This window comes from Muscardinus avellanarius, assembly GCF_963383645.1.
Source record: "Muscardinus avellanarius genome assembly, chromosome: 2".
NCBI classification, from domain to species: Eukaryota; Metazoa; Chordata; class Mammalia; order Rodentia; family Gliridae; genus Muscardinus; species Muscardinus avellanarius.
In genome coordinates this window covers 69,717,368-69,745,207 of record NC_137787.1, presented here as the reverse complement: position 1 = coordinate 69,745,207, position 27,840 = coordinate 69,717,368, and the positions used below count along the sequence as shown (strand labels likewise).

Sequence of the window (27,840 nt, the reverse complement as noted above, 5' to 3'; positions counted from 1 at the left end):
ACTTGATACCTATCTTCCCTTTTGGCATGGGAATGCCTCTCCTGTCTTTGTCCTGCCACTGCATTTTGGAAGCACACGACATATTTTGTATTTTAGGTTAACAGCGGGAATGGAATTTGCTTCAGGATGAATTCTACTTTGAGTCTCACTTATGTCTGATTTAGATGAGACTTTGGACTTAGATTTTAAAGTTGATACTGGAATTAAGATTCAGAGGACTGTTAGCATGGAATGGATATATTTTGAAGGCAAGAAGGAAATAAAATTTGAAGGGGGACAGGCATGATATATTATAGACTGGTTGTTTATAGACCCTTTCTTGTTTGTATAATAGAAAGCTATCTATCCTTCATTGTGATGATATCTGAAGGCAGGAGATTGTCAGAGCCCACTAATGAGATTAGTGCTATTATAAAAGAGACCTGATGTGTCCTTTGCCCTTTGGGCCATATGACAAACACAGAAAGAAGATGGCTGTCTATGAGCTAGGAAGTGGGCCCTCACTGGACACCAAAAATGCTAGCACCCTGATCTTTGCCTTCCATTCACCAGGAGATGTAAAATAAATAACTCTTATTTATATGAAACTGGTGTCTGTTATTCTGTTTTATCAGCCTGCTATGATAACTCTGCAGTTTAGATCTGTCTTCATTTTAATCCTCTAACCAGCTAATTTTCAAGCAATAATATGATGTGTGTGCAATGTCCCATCATTTTCAAGAAAATGACATTGTACATACTACATTGTGTCGGGCTCACTGCTAAAAAGGGGGAATAAAATAGGATTTTGCTTTCCAAAATTTCAAGTTATCATAAAGAATATTTCCAACATAGTATGCACCATTTCTATTCACTTTGGTAGTTTTTTCATTTTATAAAGTTGTAAAGAAACTTTGTTATTAAAAGTGATTGTTCAACTTTTTTTTTTTTTTTTTTTTTTTTTTGGTTTTGGTGATGTAACCTAGGGGCCTCTACCTCTGGGCTACATCCCCGACCTATTTTATATTTCATTTGGAAACAGTCTCACTAAGTTGCTGAGAGCCTCACTAAGTAACTGAGGCTGGCTTCAAACCTGCACAATCCTCCTGTCTCAGCCTCCTAAGCACTGGGATTACAAGCGTGTGCTACCGCGCCTGGCTATTATTCAACTTTTATATACTACAGTGCCAGGCATTGTTCTATATGATGGCAGATAGACATGGTTACTATCCTTACAGATGTTATAATTGTAGAATTATTTGTTCTAGAAAAAATATTAAGTGACAAAAAAAGTAAAAAACATTCTTTGCTGGTCCCTGCTCCCAGGGAAGCACCAACATCTAATCTACTAAGTGATAGAAAAAATGGAAAATGTGAGTACTTTTTCCACCTAGTGAATATAATTTCAGGGATTTTTTCCAACAAAAATATTCATAGATTGCATAAAATTCAGGATTGATAATATTAATTACAGCCTTCTGTCTATAGAACAAAACTAAAAAAATCTAAATAAACATTAACAAGTGATTGATGGTTAAATCTGTGTAGCAGAATATTCTGTACAACTTATAAAAAATTAAGTAGATTTTTATGTGCCACAGGGAAAAGTGTCCAAGATATATTAATTGAAAAGTCAAGAAGCAGGACAGTATATAAAATATTACATTATTTATAGCAACAAAGAATATTTTTGCATATATAAAGCAATGGACAGTTATTTAAGATACTATTCTAGGAGGATAATAATACTTTTTATTTTTTAATGTTTTAGTTTTTCTTGATATATATATATATATTATATATGATGTGTGTGTGCGTGTGTGTGTGTGTGTGTGTGTAGATAGAGATACATGTATTGTTTATCCAATAAAAAAAATACCAAACTTGAATGAAGTTTACAGACCTGACACAAGACCTATGAATTCTGAACCTATCCCCACCCTCTACTGTTTAGTTTTTATTTATCACCAGATGTTATTCTGATCATAAAACGGGCTCCGTATCCTCAAAATATTAGAGTAGTCATGGGCCTCAGAGATGATCTTTCTCTGAGATCTCTTTCCTTTTGGTAATTTAGGGCATAAGTGACCACCAGTTATTGGGCACATGTCCCACTTGCCTGGTCCTTTGTCCCAGTGCTTATCTATTCCCCTCAGTACAGGAATAGGGACCTTTCTTTGTTTTTGTAAAGTTCTGTATGAGCTCACTGTGTCCTTGATGTGAAGTAAAATTTTTCTTTTAGTAAATCCAAATCATCTATGCTGAAGAGTGAGCATTGAGTGTTACACTTATCCACATTGCTGTAATATTGTTAGAGCACCTTGTTAGAGCACCTAACAATATTATACTGAATTAAACCCCAACTCAGGGGTGCTACTTGGCACATTCTAACTTCTGAGTGTCATAATGATTAAGTACTACAGTCAACCGATGATGAATTCCTGAAGGCCTGAAACTTGCCAGACTACCTATCATGAAGACAGAGTTTCCTAGACTTGCTTGATTACATGATTCTCACAAGAGCTTGCTATAGCTTTCTCTCTTATTCTGTTAGCAAATAGACATATGAATATCCTTTTCTTGAGGATTCTGATTTGATTCGAAGTGCAGCTCAAAATTGTGTTAATTATTATCTTCATAAGTTTTAGAATTAAATGAGTCTAAAAAATAAGATTACAGAAAAGTTTGAAGTTATAAAGTAAACCCGTAGCCTTGGAAATCACCATATTGGAATTGCTCTGGTATTGATTTGGTCATGTAATGCATAGTCCAAGGAGAAGGCCATGGACTATATCTCAATTTTAATGCATAGAAAGGGAGTTGTCATATTGTTCTAAAACATACCTAGCTAGTTTCATATAATTCATGCCTAATGAGCTTTATGTTAGCAAATTGTAGCATCTGACAAAATAGATAATCTCTGCTGCATGCAAATGATACCATTCTTCATTCTCCTCTGAGGTACTTTAACCATAAATATTTTAACTATTCCCTCCAAATTCTACTCTCCACTTCCATGCATGTTCATATACATATAACCTTATAGTCACCATCTTTTACTTCAGCATTTCATCTATTCAGTATAACTCGGTCAACATCTTCTCTAAGGTAGAAATCATAGCTGCGTTTACAACCAAGACTGAGCAAAGGAACAATTTGCTTTTAGAAATTTTTGTTTTCTGTGACTGCAAAAAATACTGCTGAATAAGATATTTCTTCACCATCTTTGATGAAAGATGAACATTAATAATGTAGGTAAGAATGAAGCCAAGTAATGTTGAAGAGAAAACAAGACCCAGAAGCTCAAATTCCTTTTAGAAGAATAAATTTAAAATGGCAAACTCAATAGTTATACACAGCAAAGAATGAGGTATTATATAATCCTTATGTTTTAGCATTAAAACTAATTTATGAACTCAGATCTTGAAAATACTATGAACATACATACCTATATTTATGCCCACACTTATATGTCTATTTCTTTATAGGTAGTAGGTAGTATAAGTGTTTTTATTCATGTAATATATGTTCATTTAAATTTTGTTATATCTATATCTGATACTGTTATTATATTTCAAAGTCAATTATATTTAATTATATTTGATTATCTTATATTACTTTATTCATGTTGCATATAATAACAGAACTTAGAGGGATAAATAACTTTCTTCTCTTTCTTTCCTGCTTTCTTCCTTCCTTCCTTTTCTCTTTCTTTCCTTCTTTCTTTTTTGTGTGTGGCACTGTAGAAGGAACCCAGGGACAGCCTACATCAAAGCTACACACCCAGCCTGTTTTATTTTTTTGTTTTGAAAAAAATCTTGGTAGATTGGTGAGAGTCTCAATAAGTTGTTGAGGCTGTGTTCAAACTAGGGGTCCTCCTGTCTAAGCCTCCCAGTAAATAATATTTTAAAGAATTATTCAGAATAATACTGAGCATGTTATGTATACATAGCAGTATAAAGAACAATCTCTACCTTCCAGGCACCACGTGTTCTTGTGGCTGAGTGGCAGATGGAGGTGATGAAGACATGCCTTCCATATGACACAGGTAGGCAGACGAAGTCCAGTCAAGTGTCACATGTCAGATTAACTTGTGTCCTGGAATGCTTAGGAGAGTCTTGGCGTATACTTGTTGATTTAGCATAGTTATAAATATTGTCCTCCTTTCTGAAAAATGTCATGTTTAGACATATACAACAAAATCCCTCAAAAATTCATAGGAGAGAATATTCTCTTCCAACACAAATTAAGAAATAAAGAAGTTGTCACCAAATCCTGAAGGATAGGGCCAGTTTCATTGGATAGAAATAGAGTTGAGGAAAGTATTCAGGCTTATGTCTCATTATATATTGCCTGTATTCTCCCACTAGCATCGTTTTTCGTTTTTTTTTTTTTTTTTTTTGGTGGTACTGGGGTTCCTGGAAGTCCTTCTACCTCCGGGCTAGCTATACTCCCAGACCTATTTTATTTTTTGGAAACAGGGTCTCCTAAGCAGCGGCGCGGCTGGCTTTGAACCTGTGCGATCCTCCTGTCTCCGCCTCCCAAGCGTGGGGATTACAAGCGTGCGCCACCACGCCCGGCTCCCAGTAGCATCTTAAATCATGTCTCTGCTTTCTATTTTATTTTCCTTAAAGACCTGCTTACACTACACCTGCTGTCATGGCTTTTGCAAACCTCCAAGTGATCTCTAGCACCAAAATTTACACCATACACGTAAGGCCCTTTAATCATGTGGCCCTTGCTTGTCTCTCATTGACTGACAATATTCATTTCTCACTTTGGTAAAATATTGGACTGTTACAAATGCTTTGAACAGGCCAGACTGACTCTCATAGTCATGTGTCTTTTGTTGTCATCATTAAAAAGACACAAGATAGTAATGACTATATGCCCAAAACATTTGATCCCAAAGTCTTAATTTTACTAACTCATTTAGTCTTCATAAAAATTATTGTTATTATTTCACAAATTATAAAATGAAGTAAAGAGAAGTTAAGGAAATTTTTGAGGCCACTCATCTGGTAAGTAATATCACTGTAGCTAATATTTTAATCCAGACAATCTCACTGTAGAGTGCATACTTTTGAACAACATTCCAATATAATTTTGTTTTCAAGCTGTCCTGTTTCTCTTATTCTTTAAAACCCATGTCAGGAATTACCAGTTATCTTCCCTATATTCCTATTCCCACATGGAGTTAGCCACCCATTCCTCATGATACTCTGTAACATCTATTTCACTGAACTAGAAGAATATCTGTTACAGTGACTGATAGTGGGAAGGCAGGTTGACTTCTGTCTTGTTATGTTTGTGACTGAGAAGAATAGAATATGAAGAGATCAGCTTTAGCCATATTAAATTGAACATGAAAGCCAAGTAAATCAGTATAAAAGACCAACAGACAACTCGAACCACAGCACCAACCCATTCATACTGCCAATACTGCGGTATAAATCAGAAAGGAGAAAAAAATTCATAAAACGTAAGTACAAAAAAATCAAAGATGTACGAAGAGGGTTGGGATGATGTAGTTATATGGAAAACAAGAAACACTTTAATGAAGGAGGTAGTAATGTTCATCACCATCAAATCTAAAAATATATGAATCTAAAATATATAAAAAGATAATTTGAATATGGCTACCTGCAGACAGGTAGAGCTGAAGCCAGATTGGAAAGCATTAAGAGAAAAGAAAATGTACTTTGGAAGAATAAGATTCATTATTGTTTTGGTGTGTGAATCAGACAGAAGCACAATTTTTTTTTTCAAGAAAGTTGAAGGAGAAAGATAAGACCTGTGTCTAAGGCTTTTCAACACCACATATCTGTGTGTAGTGACAAGTTTAACAGAGGAGTAATGAGTTTATTAACATTTTAGTGGGAAAATTAAACTTTATATAGCAATATTTTAAGAGAAATTTATTATTAAATATAATTTCCTGGAGATTATTTTTAATAATTCCCTGGTCTCTATATCCACATAAATAAAGGTTATAGTCTTTCAAAAGAAAACAATATAAACAAAATTGCAGTCAACAACTGAATACCTATGGGAATATCATGGCCTTCTATATAAACATTTAATAGAGGAGATGTAATTCATAATAATTAGAAAACAAGAACATACAGCTTTGGTCTACATGAGTAATGTTCTTTGTTCTTGTGTCCACATTTCATATGCCCCAACCCTTTCTTCAAAATGGTAGTAATAGCTGGGCGTGGTGGTGCATGCTTATAATCCCATGCTTGGGAGGCAGAGACAGGAGGATCGCGCTGGTTCGGAACCAGCCTTGCTGGTTTAAGAGACCCTGTTTCCACATAAAAAGTAAAAAACTAGGTCTGTGAGTGTAGCCTGTGGGAGTATATCCCAGAGGTAGAAGGGCTTTCAGGAACCCCAGTACCACCAAAAAAAAAAAAAAAAAGGTAGTTATAATAGCTAGTACAATATTTTAAAAACTTGAAGTGCTTGTATCAACAGGACTATTCATATCAAATATAATAAATTGCACTGAGACCCATATTTCTTTTCATTTCGACCAAGAGTGAAGGAGGTAGATATAAAGTCCTGGTTTATAAGGTAAACTTCCTTCCAGTGTGCATATAATAGAATGTGCTATCATAGAACATATCTGCTGCCCTTAATGTTAAAAGTTTACATAGTTCAAATATCTGAACTTTGTGATACGTACAGGAAAACATACAAACTCACAACGTCCGGTTGTCTATCCCAATGGTTCCTAGGCTTTTGGCTTTTATCTATCAATGGAATAGTTTGGATTTAGAATGTCTTGCTAATCCTGATGAAAATAAGTTAGCAATGTTGGAAGCAGAACTTGGTTGCTAAGCTGGAGTCTCCATGGTGTGACCTGCAGATTATCGGAAGCTCCTCTTCCCTCAGTTCTCGCTCAGCGTCTAGCCTTCACGCTATGAGAGCAGAGCCTTGTGTTTTTTCTCTCTCTCTGCTTCCCACCATCAAGACTGAGCCTGACATGGACTGAACCCTGAAACCTCCATTATTCTTAATTTCCTGGGTTAACCACAGTCATATGAAAATGTTGTCATGGGAATGCTATCCTATGGACCTGTGTTTAGAATTATTAAGGTTTTTTTTGTTGTTGTTGTTTGTTTTTGTTTTTGTTTTTTGGTGGTGCTGGGGTTTCTGGAAGCCCTTCTACCTCCGGGCTACACTCCCAGACCTATTTTTACATTTTTATTTGGAAACAGGGTCTCCTAAGCTAGAGAGCGCGGCTGGCTTCGAACCTGCGTGATCCTCCTGTCTCTGCCTCCCAAGCACAGGAATTACAAACGTGCGCCACCACGCCTGGCTGGAATTATCAGTTTATACTCACAATGTCTGGGTCCCAGTTTAGGCAGCCAGAAAATCCTTTGTTATTATAATTTTGATAGAATCACCAGAATGTAGACATAAACCCACAAATTAGATAAATTCACATTGGAATGCTGGGCTTTTAACCACTATGTCAAGAGTCTCTACTAATGTATTCTACTTTTTAGCAAGTGCAGATTACCATGAAGAGCAAGGAGTATAATCATATAAATGACACATCAAAAAGATAATGTCAAGGGTTGGGCCTGGTGGTATATGCTTATAATTCCAGTACCTGGGAGGCTGAGAAAGGAGGATCTCAGATTCAAGTTTAGCCTCAACAAGTAGTGAGACTCTCATCAACCTACAGAGGCCCTATTTCCAAATAAAAATAAGATAGGGTTGGGTGTATATGCCCCTGGGTCCAAACCCCAGTCCCTCCAAAAATGACAAAAGAAAAATGATGTCAAGGAAAGGAGAACAGCTAAAATCTAGTGTGCTTTGAAGTAGTTAGAGGTAGTAGATTTAAACTGAGGGTAGAAATCACAAAGTGCAGAATATAAGAAATAGCTTATAGTATATTCACATATACATAGATGCTTCAACAACACGAGAGCAACAAAAAATTCTAAAAAACTCTATATATGTATTTATATTTATACTTATATAAGGATAGACATACATGTATACATATAATTAATTTACTTTCCCTTCATCCCATTTTAGAATGATCTATGAACCTTAGCACCTTAACTTGTAATTAAATACTTTAACATATATTTTTAGAGAACAAGAACATATTTTGTTGTTTTTTGCAATAGCTAAACTAGCTTAACAAAAATTTTTAAAGTACCACTGTTAATTCAGAAGATTACCACTAATGACTATCTAATCAACAGTCCATATTTACCCTCCACAGTGATATTCTTTATCACTACTATTTTCCCAGCCTAGTATCTTATCCAGAATCCTGTGTTAGCTATTATTGCTGTTCAATCCTAAGCAGTTCTTTAGCTTTTTTTGTTTTTCATGGCACTGACATTTTAAGGTTCAGTCCAGTGATTTTGTAAAATGTCACTAATTTGGTTTTTCATAGGTTATATTCTACTTAGGAAATTCTAACTGCATGCCAAGAAATGACATGTTTTTTTTTTTTTTTCCCAGCACACCTTACCAGGAGGTACATAATACAATTTGGTCTCATAATCGATAATATTTTTGAAGGTTATACCCCTGCTTACTTTCTCAAACTTATGACCATTCATTGATGGTTCATGAATCAATTCTTGTATATGATGGTTATCAAATAGTGATTTTCTAACCATTAATTTATATTTATAAGCTAATATTCTATACGTGTGGGTTCTCCCTCCATTCACTGAGTAATAATCTCTCTCTCTCTCTCTCTCTCTCTCTCTCTCTCTCTCTCTCTCTCTCTCTCTCTCTCTCTCTCTCTCGTGCTGAGGATTACCCCAGAGGTGTTCTACCTCTGAGCTACAGCCCCAGCCCTTTTTATTTTTCATTTAGAAACAGTCTCACTAAATTGCTGAGAATATCACTAAGTTCCTGAGGTTGTTCCTGAACCTGCAGTATTTCTGTCTAATCTCTCAAGTACAGGCTTTACAGGCATATGCCACCATACTCACTCCTATTTCTTTTGATGCTCTGGCTCTGGCTGATTGGAAGGTTCCTCTAGTTGCTTTCTGGGACTTAATGATATGACATCGTCATTCTTTGAGCCTTACTTCATTGCTGGTGCAGCAAATATTGTGAAAAATGAATACCAAAATGAATATAGAGAGTTATATGATTGCATTTCACTGTTTTTTTTCTTTGTGTTTGGAAGTACTGGTGAGTATTGGCATGAAGGTGTGGTATTAAAACAAAACCTGTATGGTTTGTCCTATAGTCCTTATTTACTTTTATTAGAAATAAGAATGATATGCTGATGTGGTGACACATGCCTGTAGTCCCAATACTTGTGAGTCTGAGACAGGGCAGGCTTGAGGCCAGCCTCAGCAACTTAAATGGACCCTGTTTCAAAATAAAGAATTAAAAAGAGGATGGGGGAGTAGCTCAGAGGAAGAATGTCCCAGGATTCAATCAGTAGGAAGGGAGGGAGGAAGGGAAGACGGGAGTGCTTTGCAGTCAGTGGTGAATCAGCATTAATAGTCATGTTTTAGGGAAATTATGTTATATCGAATGAGGTAGAGAGCTGCACAAGGGAGGGAAAAGCCTTAGATCTTGCTGCTCCTTTTCTGGTCAAGGCCATGTTCCTGGAGTCCAGACTTAGTGAAATCCTGAATATAAGCAGAGGCTTCTCTTTCCTCAGAAATTTCGATCAATTAATTTTGATTGTCAATTTTACTATCTACGCCACTCTAGTAACCCTCCCATGTCTCCGTGAACTCTGCACTTGACCAAGTTGTGGTTCCTTTACTTACTGCTTCTCTATTAAGGAAAGCCAGTTTTGCCATCTGGACCACTCCTGTCACCCATGAACTCTGCACTTGACATCTGCCTCCACCTTGACCCAAGAAAAATATTTGCCTGTATTCCAACTTTCACAAGCTCTCCAATCACTTACTGTCAGCCAGGCAGGGGACAGATGACTTACTAAAATAAGGTATGGAGAAGGTTTTCGTGGAAAGGCCATTTGCATTGGTACTGGCAGAGTTATAGAAAAGCTACAAAAATAAGAAAGCACTCTCAGGCGATGAACAGGCAAGGGAGTAGTGATTATCTGAATCCCCTAAAATTAGTGCTAGTTGTAATTCTAAGAGCCTTACTGAGAGACTGATGTTCAGTGAAGGAAAGCAGCCACTGCCAACCCAGAGCATTCCAGCAGAGAAGAAACTGGGAATAAATCTTTCTATCTCATGCTTTTCCTATGGGTGACTCTTACAAAAAGTTCCCACTGGCCAAACCAAGTGGGAGCTAAAAAAGGCTGGAGAGTTTGCTTATGCAATGTGTAAAAGTCACTCTCCTGGAACACAGAGCGGGATGGAGAAGTACAGAGAGAGTTTCTGCAGAAGCAAACAAAGTGTCCCACTCACATACAGCATTTTTAATTTTTTTGTTTTGCGGTACTGGGGATGGAACCCAGGGGCATTCTATCTCTGAGCGACACCCCAGCCCTATTTTTTATTCTTTATTTTTGAAACAGTCTTGCTGAGTTGCAAAGGGCCTCACTAAGTAGCTGAGGCTGTCCACGAAGTATGATCCCTCTGCCTCAGCCTCCCGAATCCTGGGATTATAAGTATGTGCCACCATGCCCAGCATTTAAAAATTTTTAATGAAGATTTAAGGCCTTCTTTTTGTAGCTCAAGAGGCCATGCTTTGGCACAAGTTCTTTGTCCATCACACTAGTGATGTCACTAGTCACACTAGTGACTAGTGGGTCCATCACACCCAGCAGCTTGTAGCTCCTGAGAGGTGGTTCCCTCCTCCACTTTACTACAGGTTTTTTTATCCAATGTGTGTGTGTGTGTGTGTGTGTGTGTGTGTGTGTGTTTGTGTGTGTGTGTGTGTGTGTGTGTGTGTGTGTGTGTGTTTAGCTCTCTTTTACCCCCAAATTGTTAAGTAAAAATATTTTCATCTGTGTATAAAACACTTAAGAAAATGTAGCTGGGCAAACAGTAAAATAAAAAATGTAATCTTTATTAGTTTTGCACATTTTTAATGTTGGTTAGCATCATTTAGGGTAATAGTAGCATTTTCCAGCATGCAGTTCACTAATACAATTTATCTAAGTAGTTTTAAGAAAAAAGAGGAGCCTATGATTTGCTTCTGTAAGAAACACAAAATGTTCTGATGTAATTGACAAGGTAATTCTTTTGGTGGAAAAACAAAACAAAACTGTGAACCTACATTATATTGAGAATAATCTAGAGCAGCATGGCTTCAAAGAAATGAAAGCATAAACAAAAGCTAGGGAAAAAAACAACAACCAGCAGTACTCCCTCAGTCAGCGCAGGCACTACCAGAAATGCAAATAAAATATTATGCCCTTTTCCAATTGCAAAGCATAATTTGGAGGTGAATTGTAAATGTACATTGCCCCTTAGAATTATGAAATAATCTAAAATTAGCAAATATAATAAAAAAGCAGAAATCTACAACTACCCAGTCTTGTTTTCGTTTCTTATTTAGCAAATATCTTCCATGAAAAAGTACTATGGACAGAAAGTAAGAAAAGTGATGGTGTTTATCAACTTGAAGATAATTTCCTCTTCATATTTATGTACATAATGCTGAAAAATAAAATAAAGTGACTTTTTTACAGTATTTATATTTGCTTATAAAATTCTAAACACATTTTTAACAGGTTAAGCAGTGTTTTTTAAACATGTCTGTACAGTCTGACTATACACCATATGTTATCCACTTAAAATTTAAAAATAACTCAAAAATTGTTAAAGTGTTGCAAACTATTGCTTAATGACATAAAGAAATGAGATATGTTGAACGATTTCCTTGACTTTACCACTGACATATGGTTTCTCATAAGTGAGATTCTGAGCAGTGGGAGAAACCAGATACAGCAGCATGGTAATATAAACATGCATTGATAGCATCCAAACTATCTATAATGGTACAGAATACATTATACTACCTGTATAAAGCTTGCACTCTACAGTTCTTGTGGTACATATTTGATGCAATAAATACTGTGCTTAGGTCATTATTTGTTTGCTCAAACGTGCACCACAGAGGAAAATGACTATTTACATAATAAATAGCATTTCATTAACATATACAGTATCAACCTTACTGAGAGCTGAAGATGGCTAAACAAAGTGCAGGATTAAGCAGAAATTTATAAAGGGTTCTTTTGGTCAACTCTGTCTTCTGGGGTGAGGCGTAGGGAGCAATATTCATTATTTAGGGTTCTTTAAAAGTATGATAAACAGAAATATAACATTTATGACTCTAGACATTTGAATGAAATCTGCACCTGCTAAGACTTAATGGCCTACCCCAAACAATCTACTTGGTCTAGGGGCTAGATTTGCTGAAACAAGGTCAGGAAAGAACCTCCAATTATCACCCAATTATCCTTTCAGAAATAAGTATGACACTTAAGAACCGTTCAAGGACTGTCTTTGCTTCCCTGTGACTTTTTTCTCATGCATGATCTCTAAGTGCAGGATGCCCTCATGCAAACCACATCCTTGTGAAGATGGGAGGGCCAATGTGGTCGACACACCCCCTAGGTGGCCCACCTGGAAAAGAGGTCCTTTAGGCTAAGTTCACAACAGAAACCCTGTTTACAAAAATAGTTACATATAAGAAACAACATATGGATTAAAAAAAAAATGAATCCATGAACAGAGTTTGTAAAAATGTGACAATGTGGCAGTTGAAATGCAAACAGTGGACATGATTACTATGCTGAAATATTTCATGTTTAACAATCCCCAAATAATAGGTTTATACCCCTTTAAACTGGTCCCTACATTCTGAGTAGCCATTTTGTCTCTTATCTTCAGCAGTGTCAGCTGGTAGTGAGAACAGTAACCTCCTGTCCAGGTCGTTTCCCCTTTTACACAGAGTCACACACAGTTTGCCGACAAGGGGGTCACTGTCTTATTGTAGGCACTGACCTTAAGTAGATTTGTGTAAAAACAGTCAGTTTGGCATTGACCTCCTAAAGGAGTCCTGTTGACAAAAATACATCACCTTCACAGGCTGTAAACAATTTGTCACCCAATTATTTTATTTTTATTTTTTTGTTTATTTCCCTTTGGCTTTTTCATCTTTCCCTTCTTGCTCATGTTTTTCCACAATTGGCTTTGTTACCCTATCATAGGAGGGTGGACAGGCTGCAGTGGACATGGTCAGATCAGTTTTTTCTGTAATAGAGTTTTCATTTATTCTATCAATGATCATGTCTTCTTTTACAAGAAGATTAGTCCCACCTTTAAGTTTGTTCTTATTATATGTAAATGAAGCTTGTTTTACAGTTCGCTTTAAAAGGTGGCGCCTGTAAGCACGCTGAATAATAACGGCAGACACTTCCTCTTGTTTCCGTTTCAAAGTTGTAGTGATTGGCTGATAGGAGACTTTGGAAGGATTGGAAGCCATGAACCGCTCCTCCATCTGTATTCGGAGAGCGTCCATCTCTCCACTCTCCCCTAGAACCCGCTTTGTAAAAGCAAATAAGATGTCCAGACAGTGGATCCGGTCACCACTCACCATGGGCAGGTCCATTGCGATGAGCTGGAGTTTGTTGGGCTGTGGCAAGTTAAGAGGGGGTTCAAGAGCAGCTGCAAACTGAGAGAGTTTCTCAAATTCCATGAACTGAGTTGCATCAGGGTCAAACTTCTCCCAAACCTCGTAGAACATCTCAAAGTCATCCTCACTCAAGGGCTCGGCACTTTCTTCAGTGGCGACACTGAAGTTCTCCAGGATGACAGCGATGTACATGTTCACCACAACCAGAAAGGAGATGATGATGTAACTAACAAAAAAGAATATCCCAACAGATGGGTTCCCACAGTCCCCCTTAACTGAGCTCCCAGGGTTAACTTTATTAGGATTACAGTCTGGAGGTCCACTGTTGAGAATAGGCGCTAGCAATCCATCCCAGCCAGCAGAGGTGGTGATTTGGAACAGGCAGATCATGCTATTGCCGAAGGTCTCAAAGTTGAACATGTCATCAATTCCAACTTCCCGTTTAACATAGGCAAAGTTGGACATCCCGAAGATGGCGTAGATGAACATGACCAGGAAGAGCAGGAGGCCGATGTTGAACAACGCAGGAAGGGACATCATCAGCGCGAAGAGCAGCGTGCGGATCCCCTTGGCTCCCTTGATCAGACGCAGGATCCGGCCAATCCTGGCCAGACGGATCACTCGGAACAGGGTAGGGGACACAAAGTATTTCTCTATCAGCTCGGCCAGAAACATACCTATGGATAAACAAAGAGGATCCCAACCAGTAAAACAGTTGTATATTAAAATAATACTTAATTCTTTAAAACATCCAAGGCAAAGTTCAGAGTAATGAAATTCAGTTATAGGGCCTGCACGCTTGTAATCCCAGCATTCAGGAGGCACAGACTGGAGGATCGGGGTTCGCTGACAAGTTTCAGCTATTTAGCGAGGCCCTTTGCAACTCAGTGAGACCTTGTTTCAAAAAATAAAAAGACTAAAAAATAGGGTTTTGGGAGCTTGGAGGTACAATGTCCCTGGGTTCTATGCCCAGGAGCGCCCCTCCCCATAAAAAAAGAAATTCAATTATATATTCTTAGATATGACATATATTATGCAATCTTCCATCAGTATCTGTAAGGGATGTGTTTCAGGACTACCCCCCTTCCTCAATATACCCAAATCCATAGATGTTCAAATCTCTTATATGATATGGCTTAGTAGTTGCATACAGCCTATACACTTTTCTGCATACTTTATTTACTTATTGCGAAACTGGGGATTGAACCCAGGGGCATTCCACCTCTAAGCTGCACCCCCAGCCCAAATTTTTATTCTTTAATTTGAAACAGGGTCTCACTAAGTTGCAGAGGGCCTCACTAAGTAACTGAGGCTGTTCATGAAGCTATGCTCCTCCTTTCTCAGCCTCTGAAGTACTGGTATTACAAGTGTGTGCCTCCACCCCTGTCTTTTCTGTATATGTAAATCATCTCTAAAATACTAATAATACTTAATACAATGTAAATGCTATTTTATTAGTTTAGACTGTAATATATAGGAAATAGTGATGAGAAAGTCTGTATATATTGAACGGAGATACAATTGTTTTCTAAATATTTTTAGTATGGAATTTGTAGATGCAGATTATACAAGTATAGAGGGCTGAATGTAAATATTATTGTGTATTATTGCACGTGTATGTATATATGCAAACACATATAAATTTAATTTTAGCATTCAACAATTAGTTAAAGGATCACAGTATTTTTTTTTTGTCTTTGAGGGAATCTATATTTCACATACATTCTCAAGTCAGAATCTAAAAAAAAAAAAAACACAGGAACCTGCCTGAATATTAGTATCCAGCAATGTCAGTAAGATTTATGTGAACACATGAACTTTTTACTGCAATTGCCAAATCCTAAATCCTCCCTTTATATCTTATACATCTCAAAGAACCTGCAGTTTTTTTATGCTACTCTAATCTCTCTATGAATCTTATACTTCTCTCTGAGCTTCCATTATAATGTTCTTAGGTATTTGCTTATGTATTTCTGATGTTTTTAGAAGAGATTCTAAAGTTGATGCCCCTTTTGGTCTTCTTCTGAGTCTGACATTAGTACATTAGTATGCCAATCTTCTTTTAATTTAAGCTTCTTTCTTTCTCCATTTGCTTTTTTTTCCTTTTTTTCCCAGTGGTACTACAGAATGAACATAAGAGTATTCTACCAATGAGCAACATCCCTGGCCCTTTTGATTTTATTTTGAGACATTCTAGCTAAGTTGGCCAGGTTGGCCTTGAATTTGCCACTCTTCTGCCTCAGCCTCCCAAGTCACTGAGACTACAGGTATATACTTCGCACCCAGCTTCTCCATTTGCCTTTATATAAACTATGCCAAAGAGTAGCTCAAGAAACTAAATGCCTTTGATTTAAAGGAATAATTTCCACAGAAAAATGTGGGAATCACAGGTATCATAATCAAAGGTAACATAAATTATAAATTAGATTTAAGGTTAATTTATTCAGAATGGGGAATAGTATGAAAATCTGCCCAGCAAAGTCCCTCAGACTGGATGATAAGATAATGACCAAATCATGTCATCTTACTTTGGAAAAAAAACCCAACTGAATATTTCAGGTCTGTACACAGGAACTTCTTTAATCTACAGGAGCTTTACTTGTATCTTTTGTTTTGTTTTGGTGGTACTGGGGTTTCTGGAAACCCTTCTACCTCCGGGCTACACTCCCAGACCTATTTTATATTTTTTATCTGGAAACAGGGTCTCTTAAGCCAGCAAGGCTGGCTTCGAACCTGTGCGATCCTCCTGTCTCCGCCTCCCAAGCGCGGGGATTACAAGCGTGTGCCATCACACCCGGCTTACTTGTATCTTTAATGAGGCCTATTTTACATCCAATCTTTGAAGTATGAAACTGAAGAAATATGAAGCATAAAACTGGAGTCACGGTGTTCCATGATACTTCATTTCCCATGCATATGCTTAGTAAAAATTCATTTTCATGTTAACCTAGAAAATCTTTATATGACCCACATAAAGACTCTACCATCTCCATTTGCAAATGGTTGGTCTTTTCTTTATTCCCGTTTCATGCTATTTATTTTCTTATTTTTCAACCAGATTCTACTACTGCGTACAAGCTGTTGACTCAATAGCTCTATCTCTAATGCAATGTCTTTCCTAATTACCAGACTAAAATTTAGTCTTCTTCTCAATAGAACCATCTAGATATTGTATAAGGTCTTTAATGTCAATATTTTAAAAACATTTTTATCTTAGCTGATATCACAGTTCTAGTTTATTGAAAGACATTTCACTATACTGACAAGCAACATATTTAGTATCTAAAATGGACAGAATAAAACACAATACTGGCATATAATAAGAACCTAGTTCTGTAAGGACAACTATTCCTAGACGAATCACATCAAAATATTCACAGTGTGATGTGTGTGTGATGTATGTCTCCACAAGTCTTTTATCCCATTAAGATGTATGACTACAATGCACCAATACAAAAAATAAAATAAAATAAAAAGACTAAAAATTAGGACTATGGTGTAGCTAAGAGGCACAATGCCCCTGGGTTTCACATCCAACACCGCAAAAAATAAATAAATAAAACTCTTTAAAAGGGGGGAAAAACAAAATATTCACGGTGATTATATATTGGGATAACTTCTAAATTTGATTGTTCTGATTTTCATTTCTCTAGGAGAATTTGAAAGACTTTATTTCTTACCTACAATGGAGAGAATGACAACCACAAAGTCAAAAATGTTCCAGCCAATGGTAAAATAATAATGGCGCAGGGAGATGAGCTTCAGCACACACTCTCCCGTGAACAACACAATGAACACCAGGTTGATGCGTGACAAAATGGTGGTCACATAATCACTCTGGTCATCTGTTTCCACCATCATTGTGACCATGTTAAGGCAGATGAGAATCATGATGCTGATGTCAAAAACTTGTCTGGTTACAAAGTCAAAGACCATTCCTTGAAATTTGTTCTGTAGAGAAACAGAAGTGCTTTTACAGATGGAGGCATTTTCTTATACTCATGAGCATATATGTACTTTCAACATTAATTGACTTTTTAGTATCCTAAGTACCCACTGGTCCTGGTTTTTATTAGAGATAATTTATAGCACATTGGTATTTAAAATTTAATTATCTAAATTGTTATTTACTCAGAATAGCAATCCATTGTCCAAAGAGAGTTTCTGATAAGGTACATTATATACCGTATACTTTTCTCAGAGGTATACAATCAAGATTATGAAACATATCAAGATTATGAAAGGTGATAAACCTGTTTAATTTGATGTTACCAACTTTTCGATAATCGGCTTAACCATGCAACCATTTTAAAATACAGAAAGAATTCCCATTCCATTTGCTTTATTCAAAAGAACCTGGCAATTCGAGGACACATTTATTACACTATACATTTAAATTCCACATTTGGCAATATAAGTATTCTCTGATTAAACAGCCTTTCCTGATATTGTCAGACACAGAATGCTGAGCCTCCAAAGGGATAACTGGGCCACAGTGAAATTCCTTGTTTTGCTATCAAAAATTCATATTTTGTCACTAATCCGTGGTTTTGTTCCCCAGTTCATTGACAGGCTCTGCAGGCCATCATCTGCTGGCTATTCAGGAATTTCAAGTGTATTTATTAAAATATATTTGTCCTATACATTGCTGACTTGTTTCTATTCCCAGTGCTATGTATAAAGAGATTAAAGTATATATTTCTCATTATCAATAAGGCTACATCTGGCTAACACAGTATATATGCTCACTAGTATTTTGTTCTTTTATGTACTCTATGATTATTTTAAGCTCAAAGGTTATCGTCATAAAAATCATTAGGATGAGTATGGTCCATCCATTTTCAGCTAGATTACTTGATCATAGAAACATATGAATAGTTATTTGTCATAATGAATTACTATTATTGACATTGACTTTTACAGACATTAGTAAAATCTGACTTTATTATCATAGAATAGATATTAAAATTTTTTCCTCTCCAAAATGCTCAGTATGTCTAGTGAAACATAAAATGAAAGTGAGGTGTTACTAAACTTAATGCTTTATCAACCTCTTTATCTAGTAGAAAACTCGCATGTATTTTAGCCATATCCAAAGATTTTCTATTTCCTTGAAAGTACATGGCAATTACTTTGCTGATAGATAATCAAATCGTTCCTCTGCACCTCATGTTGCTTTTGCATGCTTTGGTCACTTAGTTTGCAATCTAATTGTGTAGTTCTAAATCTTTTGATAACAAAAGTGCGTTTCCTATGGCTTCTTGTACTTTGATCTTCAATTTTTTATCATTACTATAAAGTATGAATTAATGACACTCTAAAAATGAAAGCAAGTTTTGTGGCTGGAATTGTTAGCTAATTTCTCTTTTGTAAGAAAACCCATCACAAGCTTTTTGTTTTTTTTTTTAATATCATTTGATATTTCTTACTCCTGGTCGAGGTATAGGCTTTTGTGGCTTTTTCGATCCTAATTTTTTCATTGCATTATAGTATTTCTTCTGTTCTTCTGTCATAAAGATGTCTTGACCTCCAAAGTATAGAAAAGAAAAATCAGAGCTGGTTAAAACTGTGTTCACTTGTGCATAATTCTTCAGTTACAATAGAAAAGATTCAGTTAAAAAAAGAAAACATAATTTTGACCCAATCAGAAGAATTATACCAAGAATTTTAAGTTTAAAAAATTGAAAGTATTTTATAGGTGCTGTGTAAAATTGTATTTAATTCGTATAATCATTCAATATTGACATTATTATTATTACACTTAAGAAAAATACACAAAAAGTCTGAGGTAAGAGGCTACCCAATAACATATAAGAGGTAGATTTTACTCACTGTGACCCTAAATATTGAGTTCTTTGCAGTCAATATTTATATAGTTACTATATAAATATATAGTAACTTTCTGAGTTACATAAGATTATTTTCTTACTCAGTTTAGCAAAAGTTTATTGCAATACAGTTTGGAGTTAGTCATAAAAAGCTACTTTAACTCTGTCAAGAATTTTAGGAAAATCCAGGCATGATATTTCATCTTAGTACTTGGTTGCCGAGACAGGAAAATTGCAGGTTTGAGGCCAACCTTAGCAACTTAGGAAGAACCTGTTTCACAATTTAAAAAAAATCAAAAGGGCTTAGGGATCAGAGTTTAAACACCCTTGGGTTCAAGCCCCAATAGTAATAAATAAATAAATAAATAAATAAATAAATAAATAAAATTAAAAAGAGAATTGTGGTAAAGTGATGGAAAGAAGACTGAATGAGTTGGTAGAAGAGTTAGGTGATGGATCAGAGATTATAAATATGGCAGGTATGGAATAGAATGTTAGAAACAGAGGATTGGAACACAGGGTAGAACTCAGTAACTTGATACTGACAAGACAATACTATTAGTAATAAGAATACTGGTAGTATTAGGGGCAAAAATATTCTCTAGTGAAAAAAAAAGCCTTTCATTATATGATAAGAGAATATACTGAGGAAATAACCTGAACCAATAGCACATGAAGAAATGCAAATGGTTGAAAAGCACTTAAAACATCTTAAATTGATTAGTAATGAAAGACATAAAAATTAAAATTAAATTTAGATTTCATCTATTAAATACCAACTACTCTAAAGAGATTGTTTGATGCCAGAGAGGGAACAATGCCATGGACATGTTCACATAAACTTACTGAGAATTTCAGTGACTTACATTAATGAAGCATAGTACTTTACTCTGGGAATTTATCTGAAGAAGTTAATGAAAGAATCAATTTTCGAACACAAAAACTTTGGGCAAGGTACAATTTAAGTCATTAAAGATTAGAAGCAACCTAAGTTATCAACCTATTAGGGAATGGTTAAGTTGTGATAATGTATATAGAAAGGCGTTTAACAAAATGGGAAGAGTTGTGTTAAAAAGAGAATTTAAATTGTAGATGGAAATAAAGAATCTCAACCATGAGAAATATATAGAAACAGTATGAACAAAGAAATAGGAAACATGAATAGTGGCTACTGGCAAGTGATGGTATTTGTTTAATTTCCATGCTTTCTTTAGTATGCATATATAACTGAAATGTAAAATGAGTTTCACAAGTGATAATAAATAAAGAATTGTCCAATTTAAGACTAAAAGTGATAGCTTCTAATTAAATTCTGGGGGAAAAAAGCAAAAATTATAAAAACCAATCAATAAAGGAAAACTGAAAAATACTAGAAGAATCTTATATTTTGTAATATTTTCTTTCAAGGATTCTGAGGTATTATTAACATTTGTTAATTATACATACCAGTGTGGTTTTGTGTGATATTTCAATAAACGGACTGATGAAATCTTTATCTTTTTTATGAAGTCTTTGTTTTTATCCACCCTCCCCCATGTCCCAATCACTAGTAATCTTTTAGCTGACAATATGTTGTAATGTGGAGTGGAGAGTTGTAGGGATAAACCATATGAGAAAGTAGCATTGCCTGGGTTTTCTTCTAGTTCTTTTCTAATTATTCTCTTTCAAAAGATAGATATTGTTGTTTTGTTTTGTTTTGTTTGTTTTTGTTTTTGTTTTTGTGGTACTGGGCTTTCTGGAAACCCTTCTACCTCCGGGCCACACTCCCAGACCTATTTTATATTTTTATTTGGTCTCTTAAGCCAGTGCTGGCTTTGAACCTGCGCAATCCTCCTGTCTCCGCCTCCCAAGAGCAGGGATTACAAGCGTGTGCCAGCACGCCCGGCTGATAATGTGGTTTTTAAATCATTATTTAATAATTATGACTTCCTTAGCAATTAAGAAGTTTTGTGAACCTATGGACAGGCATGTGAAATATTCACTCTTAGTTTTCTACAGCCTGACAGACATGAGTAGTGGATGACAGAGAGGGAGGAAGTTTCATATACACTAGGGTTTGTTTCTGAATTAAAAAAATTATTTGATTAAGAAATACCTTAAATATGGAAATAAAACATTAGAAATACTTATCTTCTTTTTTTGCTGGTTGAAATTATCTATGATGACACCAATAAACAGATTCAAGGTGAAGAAGGACCCAAAGATGATGAAAATAACAAAGTAAAGATACATATACAGACTTTCCTCATAGTGAGGCTGGAGTTCCACCTACCAAAGGAGAATAGGAGACACTTCAATGGACATGGTGTACATACACACATTTGTCAATGCCAATCTCTATGGCATGCACAAGGAGGGAGAGGGTGGGGTGGGAGCTGGAGGGAAGCTCACTGAATGCACTGTGCGTGTATGTCTCTATCACTCTGAACTTCATCATGATGTATGATTATAATGCACCAATAATAATAAAGACAAGAATATTTTGTAAAAATATATTTAATGCTGAAATGTCATTGGTGCTTTTACATGAGAGCAGAAATGATATTCTTATATTAATTCAGCATTTTTTCTGAATCAACTACCTCTAAGAAAATACCTCTGAAATTTTCATGTGAAAAATATTGTCTTTATGACACCCTAGAATCTAATTTTGAAACTATAAACACAACTAATATATTGCTATTTGAATAGTAATGTATTAAATTTGGCAAGTTTTTAAGGTACACAGATTTTAGTAATTTTAAGTGATTGATGTAAGATTTACTTCTGTGAATATGTATGGAGACATATGGAATTAATTATTCAAGTGTGCATGAATGTATGTAGCAAATAAAAATTGAATTATTCATTTGTATGTTTGGCATCCTACCCTAACATTATAATATTCATTGGGTTTTTCAGATTGAGTAGAAATAACTGGAAATTTCATTTTATAAATTGCCAATTGATGATTTAACCCCTCATTTGTACTTAAGTAGGCATGGAACTATTGCCTTTAAGACAGTAAAGGGTTAAGGAGCCACTATACAGAGCTCCCTAATACATCCACCTCCTTCTAAAGACAATAGAATTAAAATCAATCAAACACATAAAACGAAATATATGAAACAAAGTGAAATACAGTTCTGGAGACTATCAGGAAGGTATTTAGCATTAAAATAAAGCCACTTACAAGAAGATAATGAAAGATAAAATGGATCAAACTATTAGGTGAGTCTAAAGATTATAGGGACACAGGTTATTCAAGTTATCCTTATATATAATAAATTAAGCAGGTAAGTCCAGAATGGGAAGATGAAGGCTTTTAGAAAACATTAAATTTTATAAAGTTTTGAAGCACAACTTTAGAATATATATTCAAGTTCATATCTTTAAGTGTAAAAGAGGTTGGAATAAGTTTTTATTTGGTGACATACACTTGAAAAGACTTTTTGGCTGAAGAAAAATAACATTGTCAAAGAACCTAGTAAACTTATGGATGCCAAAATCATATAAAAGAATAGATGGGAAAGAAACTGTTAAAGAAATCTAATGCCTCCAGGACAATATCTACAACTTTTCATGTCTAATGAGGATAACTGTTTATTTAACTACTGATGGCAATCATACATTTGTTTACATTTTATCCTGCAAATGAAAATTGCTAATGATTATATAATTTGTATATTAGAAAATAGGACAAAATATTAAAGAATATTTGTTATTCATTAATTATATGAGTTTGTTACCTTTGACTTTCAAAACAATTCACATTTTAAATTTATCTTTATAAGATCTTAGTGATACCATTGCCAACACTTGAGTATTGAGCCGTATCTTCATAAATTTTCTAACCAACATAGTAATTTTATTTGCTGCTTATGCTTTGTTCAATTAATTTAAGCACCTAATAAATATAAAAAGGCTTATGATATAAGGAATACTTACATTTCTGGAATCTACTGCTGCATACATTATATCCATCCATCCCTTAAATGTGGCCTATTAAAAAGAATATGCATGTATTATTTTAGGTTAAAATAATTTAGAACTAATATTTAATATATATTTTTATTGACACATTTTAAAGGAACTTTTACAAGATATTTCAGAACATTCTTATAGGGATTTTGGAAGAGGATGCAAACAACATGGTTATCTGATAGATACTTTTGCTTAATAACCAACTCACAAATAATAGTTAATTCTTTAATATTAATGTGTTTATGGTATTTAAAGTGCTATTAAAATTTGTACAGCCCTTCTAGAAAGCCTTAAAATGTAAACACATTCAGCTAGACCTAGCAGCCCAAAATTAAAAATTAAATCTGAGGCTCATTTGCTGGAATCTTTTTGCAAAGTGACTGAAATTTAGGAAGTGTCTCTATTGAAACAATATAAGGTGTATACATAAAGTGACAGTTGATGTTACCCTTTTAAGAATTTTAGAGCCAAACATTAAAAAAATAACCTTATAGTCTATTTTCTTCTCTGTAATTATTGAAGAGAATGTATCAATATGAATACGAAAAGTGAAAATAATACAGTGGACACTTGGCATTCATAGATTGAATAAGCATCCCAAATCTAATAATTTATAGGAATTTTTCGTTTGTCCCAGGACATGCGTTTTGAGGTCTGAGGGCTTGAGAAGACTATTCCATAGCCAAGAGAGAGCCTAGCACCATGTCAGCATCTGTATCCTGTCTTTGTTTTACTGACTCAAACACTTGTACATCCTAAAAGGTCAAAAGAAGACTGTGAAGTGAGGGTGTGTGAAGAAAAAGGAAAGTTATGATTCATGGGTAAACAAGAGAAATATTTTTTAAGTCAAAGAGAAAAATGTTAACTGGGTTAATGGCTTAGGTCATGATAGAACAAGTCTAATTACACACTTGGAGTTTTTAAAGAGTGATCCAAAAAATCATTTTATTAATTTATTTATTTATTTATTTATTTATTTATTTATTTATTTATTTATTTATTTATCTTTTCAGGTCTGGGGATGGAATCCAGGGGCATTAGACCTCTGAGCTACAGCCCCTGCCCTGTTTTTTATTCTTTTTATTTTGAAACCGGGTCTCACTGAGTCGCAGAGGACCTCACTAAGTAGCTGAGGCTGTCCGTGAACCGCGATGCTTCGGTCTCAGCCTCCCGAATGCTGGGATTACAAGCGTGCGCCACCACGCCGGGCTCAAGAAATCATTTCAATGAATTATTAATCAGCAGAGAGGTGATTCAGGAAAAAAAATACAAATATAAAGCAATATTTTAGTTTTATTTTCAGTAGCAGCATTTATTTAATACCTTTGTTCAGGACATTAATTCTACATTTTCAGAATCACCTAGTATTTAGAAAGATCATTAAACAAAAAAAAATTTTTTTTTTTTTTTTGCAGTACTGGGGATGAAACCCAGGGGCATTCTACCTCCAAGTGACACTCCTAATCCTATTTTTAATTCTTTATTTTGAAACAGGGTCTCAATGAGTTTCAAAGGACCTCAGTAAGTAACTGAGGCTTTCTGTGAACTGTGATTCCCCTGTCTCAGCCTCTCAAATGCTGGGATTACAAGTGTGACCCACCATGCCTGGCTTTGCTTAAAATTTTAACCATTCTTTCCTCAGTTTTATAGAGGAAGTGATATGCTTTACTGAGTTTTAAAACTGTGGTTACTTGGAAAGAGGATGAATGCCGAAGGAAGCATCCTCGTGTGTATACTGTAATATTTGAAGACATCATTCTTGCTAGATTTTTTAAATTCCCATGTTAATTACATGGGCATTCAGAGTAGGTTATAAATATCCAGAAGAAAGTAAGAATTTTCAACAGAAAGGTGGAAGAAATTGTAAAGTAATAAAGAAACCTCTGAAAAATATAAGAAAGTTTGACCAGTGTAAGTTGCTTTGCTTAGTCTGTCTCCTGGTTGTATAGTTACAAACATAACCTTAGTGAACAAAGAAGACATTTCTGCCCCCAAAGATCCTGTAGAAGCACAAAGGAAGAAATGATAGCTTTTTTAACAAAAAAAATGTATTTTCAGCAGCCAAAATCGAGCAACATTTTTTGCTGTTTCTTAAAGAATTTGGACTCTTTATTACTTCATTGTTATTGGCGCTGAAACTAATGGCAACTAATGAAAAATTTGTTTCGTGATTTTGTAAATTATGAACTATTTTTTAGAGAGCCAGCCTTGAGACATAGTTGATATTTAGGACAAAATCGACTTAAATAATAGTGCTTAAAGGTCATTTCAGCTGAGACAACATTGGCTTTTGTTTCATTTCTGTGTCAGGGTGCTCTTAGGTGTTATTTCTGTTTCACTAAGAGAATTTAATCGTAAAACCTAAATATCACCATTGCTTATCACCAGTCTAAAGTGGCCTAATTAAGCAGCAGTTAATTACTACATATTAGTTATAATCAAGTCAGTTTTGTGAAGTGTGTGTGTTTGGGGGCGGGGGAAAGATTATCCTTCAGTGAAGTGTGTTTTGATTGAAACAGAAGAGAGGAATAGCAAAGTTATTGATTAAATAATTCACTTATGTGGGAAGTGAAAGGAAGAGGGGGAAAAGGAAAAAAAAAAAAAAAGTAAAGACTTGTGGAAAGGGCTAAAATACCTGGTCACTAGTAACTACATCTGCACATGTAAAAATGTTCATTCGCACCTTGGGCTTATAAACTTATACTAACCAAAATTATAAAATAATGAATTATGAACTTTCTTCTTAGTAACTTAATAAGAATTATAGATATTACTGTATCATTCCAAACAAAAAAAGTAATCAGAGAAAATAGAGTCCACTTACAACTTGAAGCAAGGAGAGATATCCAAACCCCACATTATCAAAGTTTACTTTCACATTTTTCCACCGAGCGGTCTCATTTCTTTCTATCAGTTTTAGGCAATCAGAATGGTTATTCACTTCACTGATTTCAAATCGGTCACCGGTTGTGGTGTTAACACAGTAGTAGAATTTTCCAGCAAACAAATTTACGCCCATGATGCTGAAAATTAGCCAGAATATAAGACAAACCAGAAGCACATTCATGATGGATGGAATTGCTCCTAAAAGGGCATTCACAACCACCTAATACACAAATGGAAAAAAAAGAAAAGTCAGAATTCTTATTGTCTAAAAAGAAAAGACATTCCCCTAGTCTTTCTAGTTTTTTTTCTCTCAAGAATTATTTATTCTAGAATATGCTTATAACAGCAAAGTAAAAAAATCTTAAAATGGAATCCATTCTTTCTTAAGCAATACACATAGAAAACAAATATAGGTAATATAAAAAGAAATATACAGAAGTTAGAAATAAGGAAGGAGAAGTACTAGAGGGTTAAAGGAAAAGCAAACTCAGAGGAACTTGCTGCTGAATGAAGATAGAATATGTGTTGCTTAATAGAAAAAATGAGAAGTAAAAAATCCTATACAGAAGATTAACTCATTTAAAAAGGGCAGTATATTCAAGAACAAAACTAAAACATTAGGGCATCAGTCGATTTGACTAATATGCTCTTAAAGTAAATTAAAAACTCAGATGTATAAATATAAGATTATAAAATACCTAATGTAATTTTGGCCTTAATTGTTCATGCACTGCTATGACTAATAATAATTTTGGCATAAGAAGCAAGACAATTTAGCATTATGTATTTCATTAAATCATCACATCGTTTATTTCAAGCTCCAGTCATGTAAGTTGTTTCATTTACTGAGTTTAATCCAATAAACTTATTTTAAATGAAACAGAGATTGGTTTCTTAAGAAAATAAGAAAAGGAGGGCTGCCATACATAGTTCAAATCTGATGTTATGTGGATTTCTGTGCTAAATTATCACCTACATTTTTTCCTATGGAAAAAGGTTTATTACCCCCTCTTATCTTTATTTCTGGACCACAAATTAAAAATGTGAGTTTTCATATTGACCACACTGTAGTCCTTGCTTCCTCCTTCAAAGTTCCCACTGGAGCTGCACGTGAGTAGCTAAGAGGGAAGATAAAGAGAGACTCTAAAATGCTTGTACATGGCAGATGTTGTCTCAGACTTGAACATTTAACAGCTAAGGCTAATTTCACCTATGTACCTCTATTCGGCTTGTCAATCTGATCAAAAGTAAACAACAGGCACCAATAGATCTTCTATTTGTCTTTTGATGCCAGTGTAATTTTAGAAAAAAAATTGTGTCTGGCTAAAAAAATATAGAAGAGCCAATGCACATCATGAAGCTCTGTTGGAAGTCTATATAAAGAACTCTAGGCCTCTGGAGGTATAAACAGTATGACAAGTGGACCAAAGGAAATAATGAAACCAGTAATGATGAAGATGGGGATATGGACATGAGAAAATTAATTCAGCTTGAGTTATCCAGGGAGAACCAGGGAAAATGGCCTAAACAGTCTTAGCAAGCTTAAACATCTCAGCTGAAAAATTTGTCTACAACCCAGATTAAAATGCTCTATGGTGTATAAAAAGTTTATATATAACGC

The 27,840-nt window shown here is 35.1% G+C and overlaps 1 protein-coding gene across 1 annotated transcript in view; it reads right to left on the bottom strand.

Moving 5' to 3' along the window:
* Nucleotides 1-13,041: 13,041 nt before the first annotated feature.
* LOC308258735 (sodium channel protein type 1 subunit alpha-like) overlaps nt 13,042-27,840 on the bottom strand; it is a gene marked incomplete at both ends in the record, with an annotated part of 92,609 nt that continues 77,810 nt past the window's right edge. Inside the window, 6 exon segments of the mRNA XM_080689385.1 lie at nt 13,042-14,219; nt 17,223-17,493; nt 18,972-19,069; nt 21,497-21,638; nt 23,298-23,351; nt 26,158-26,439. Of these exon segments, the coding sequence (XP_080545511.1) occupies nt 13,042-14,219; nt 17,223-17,493; nt 18,972-19,069; nt 21,497-21,638; nt 23,298-23,351; nt 26,158-26,439 (2,025 nt within the window).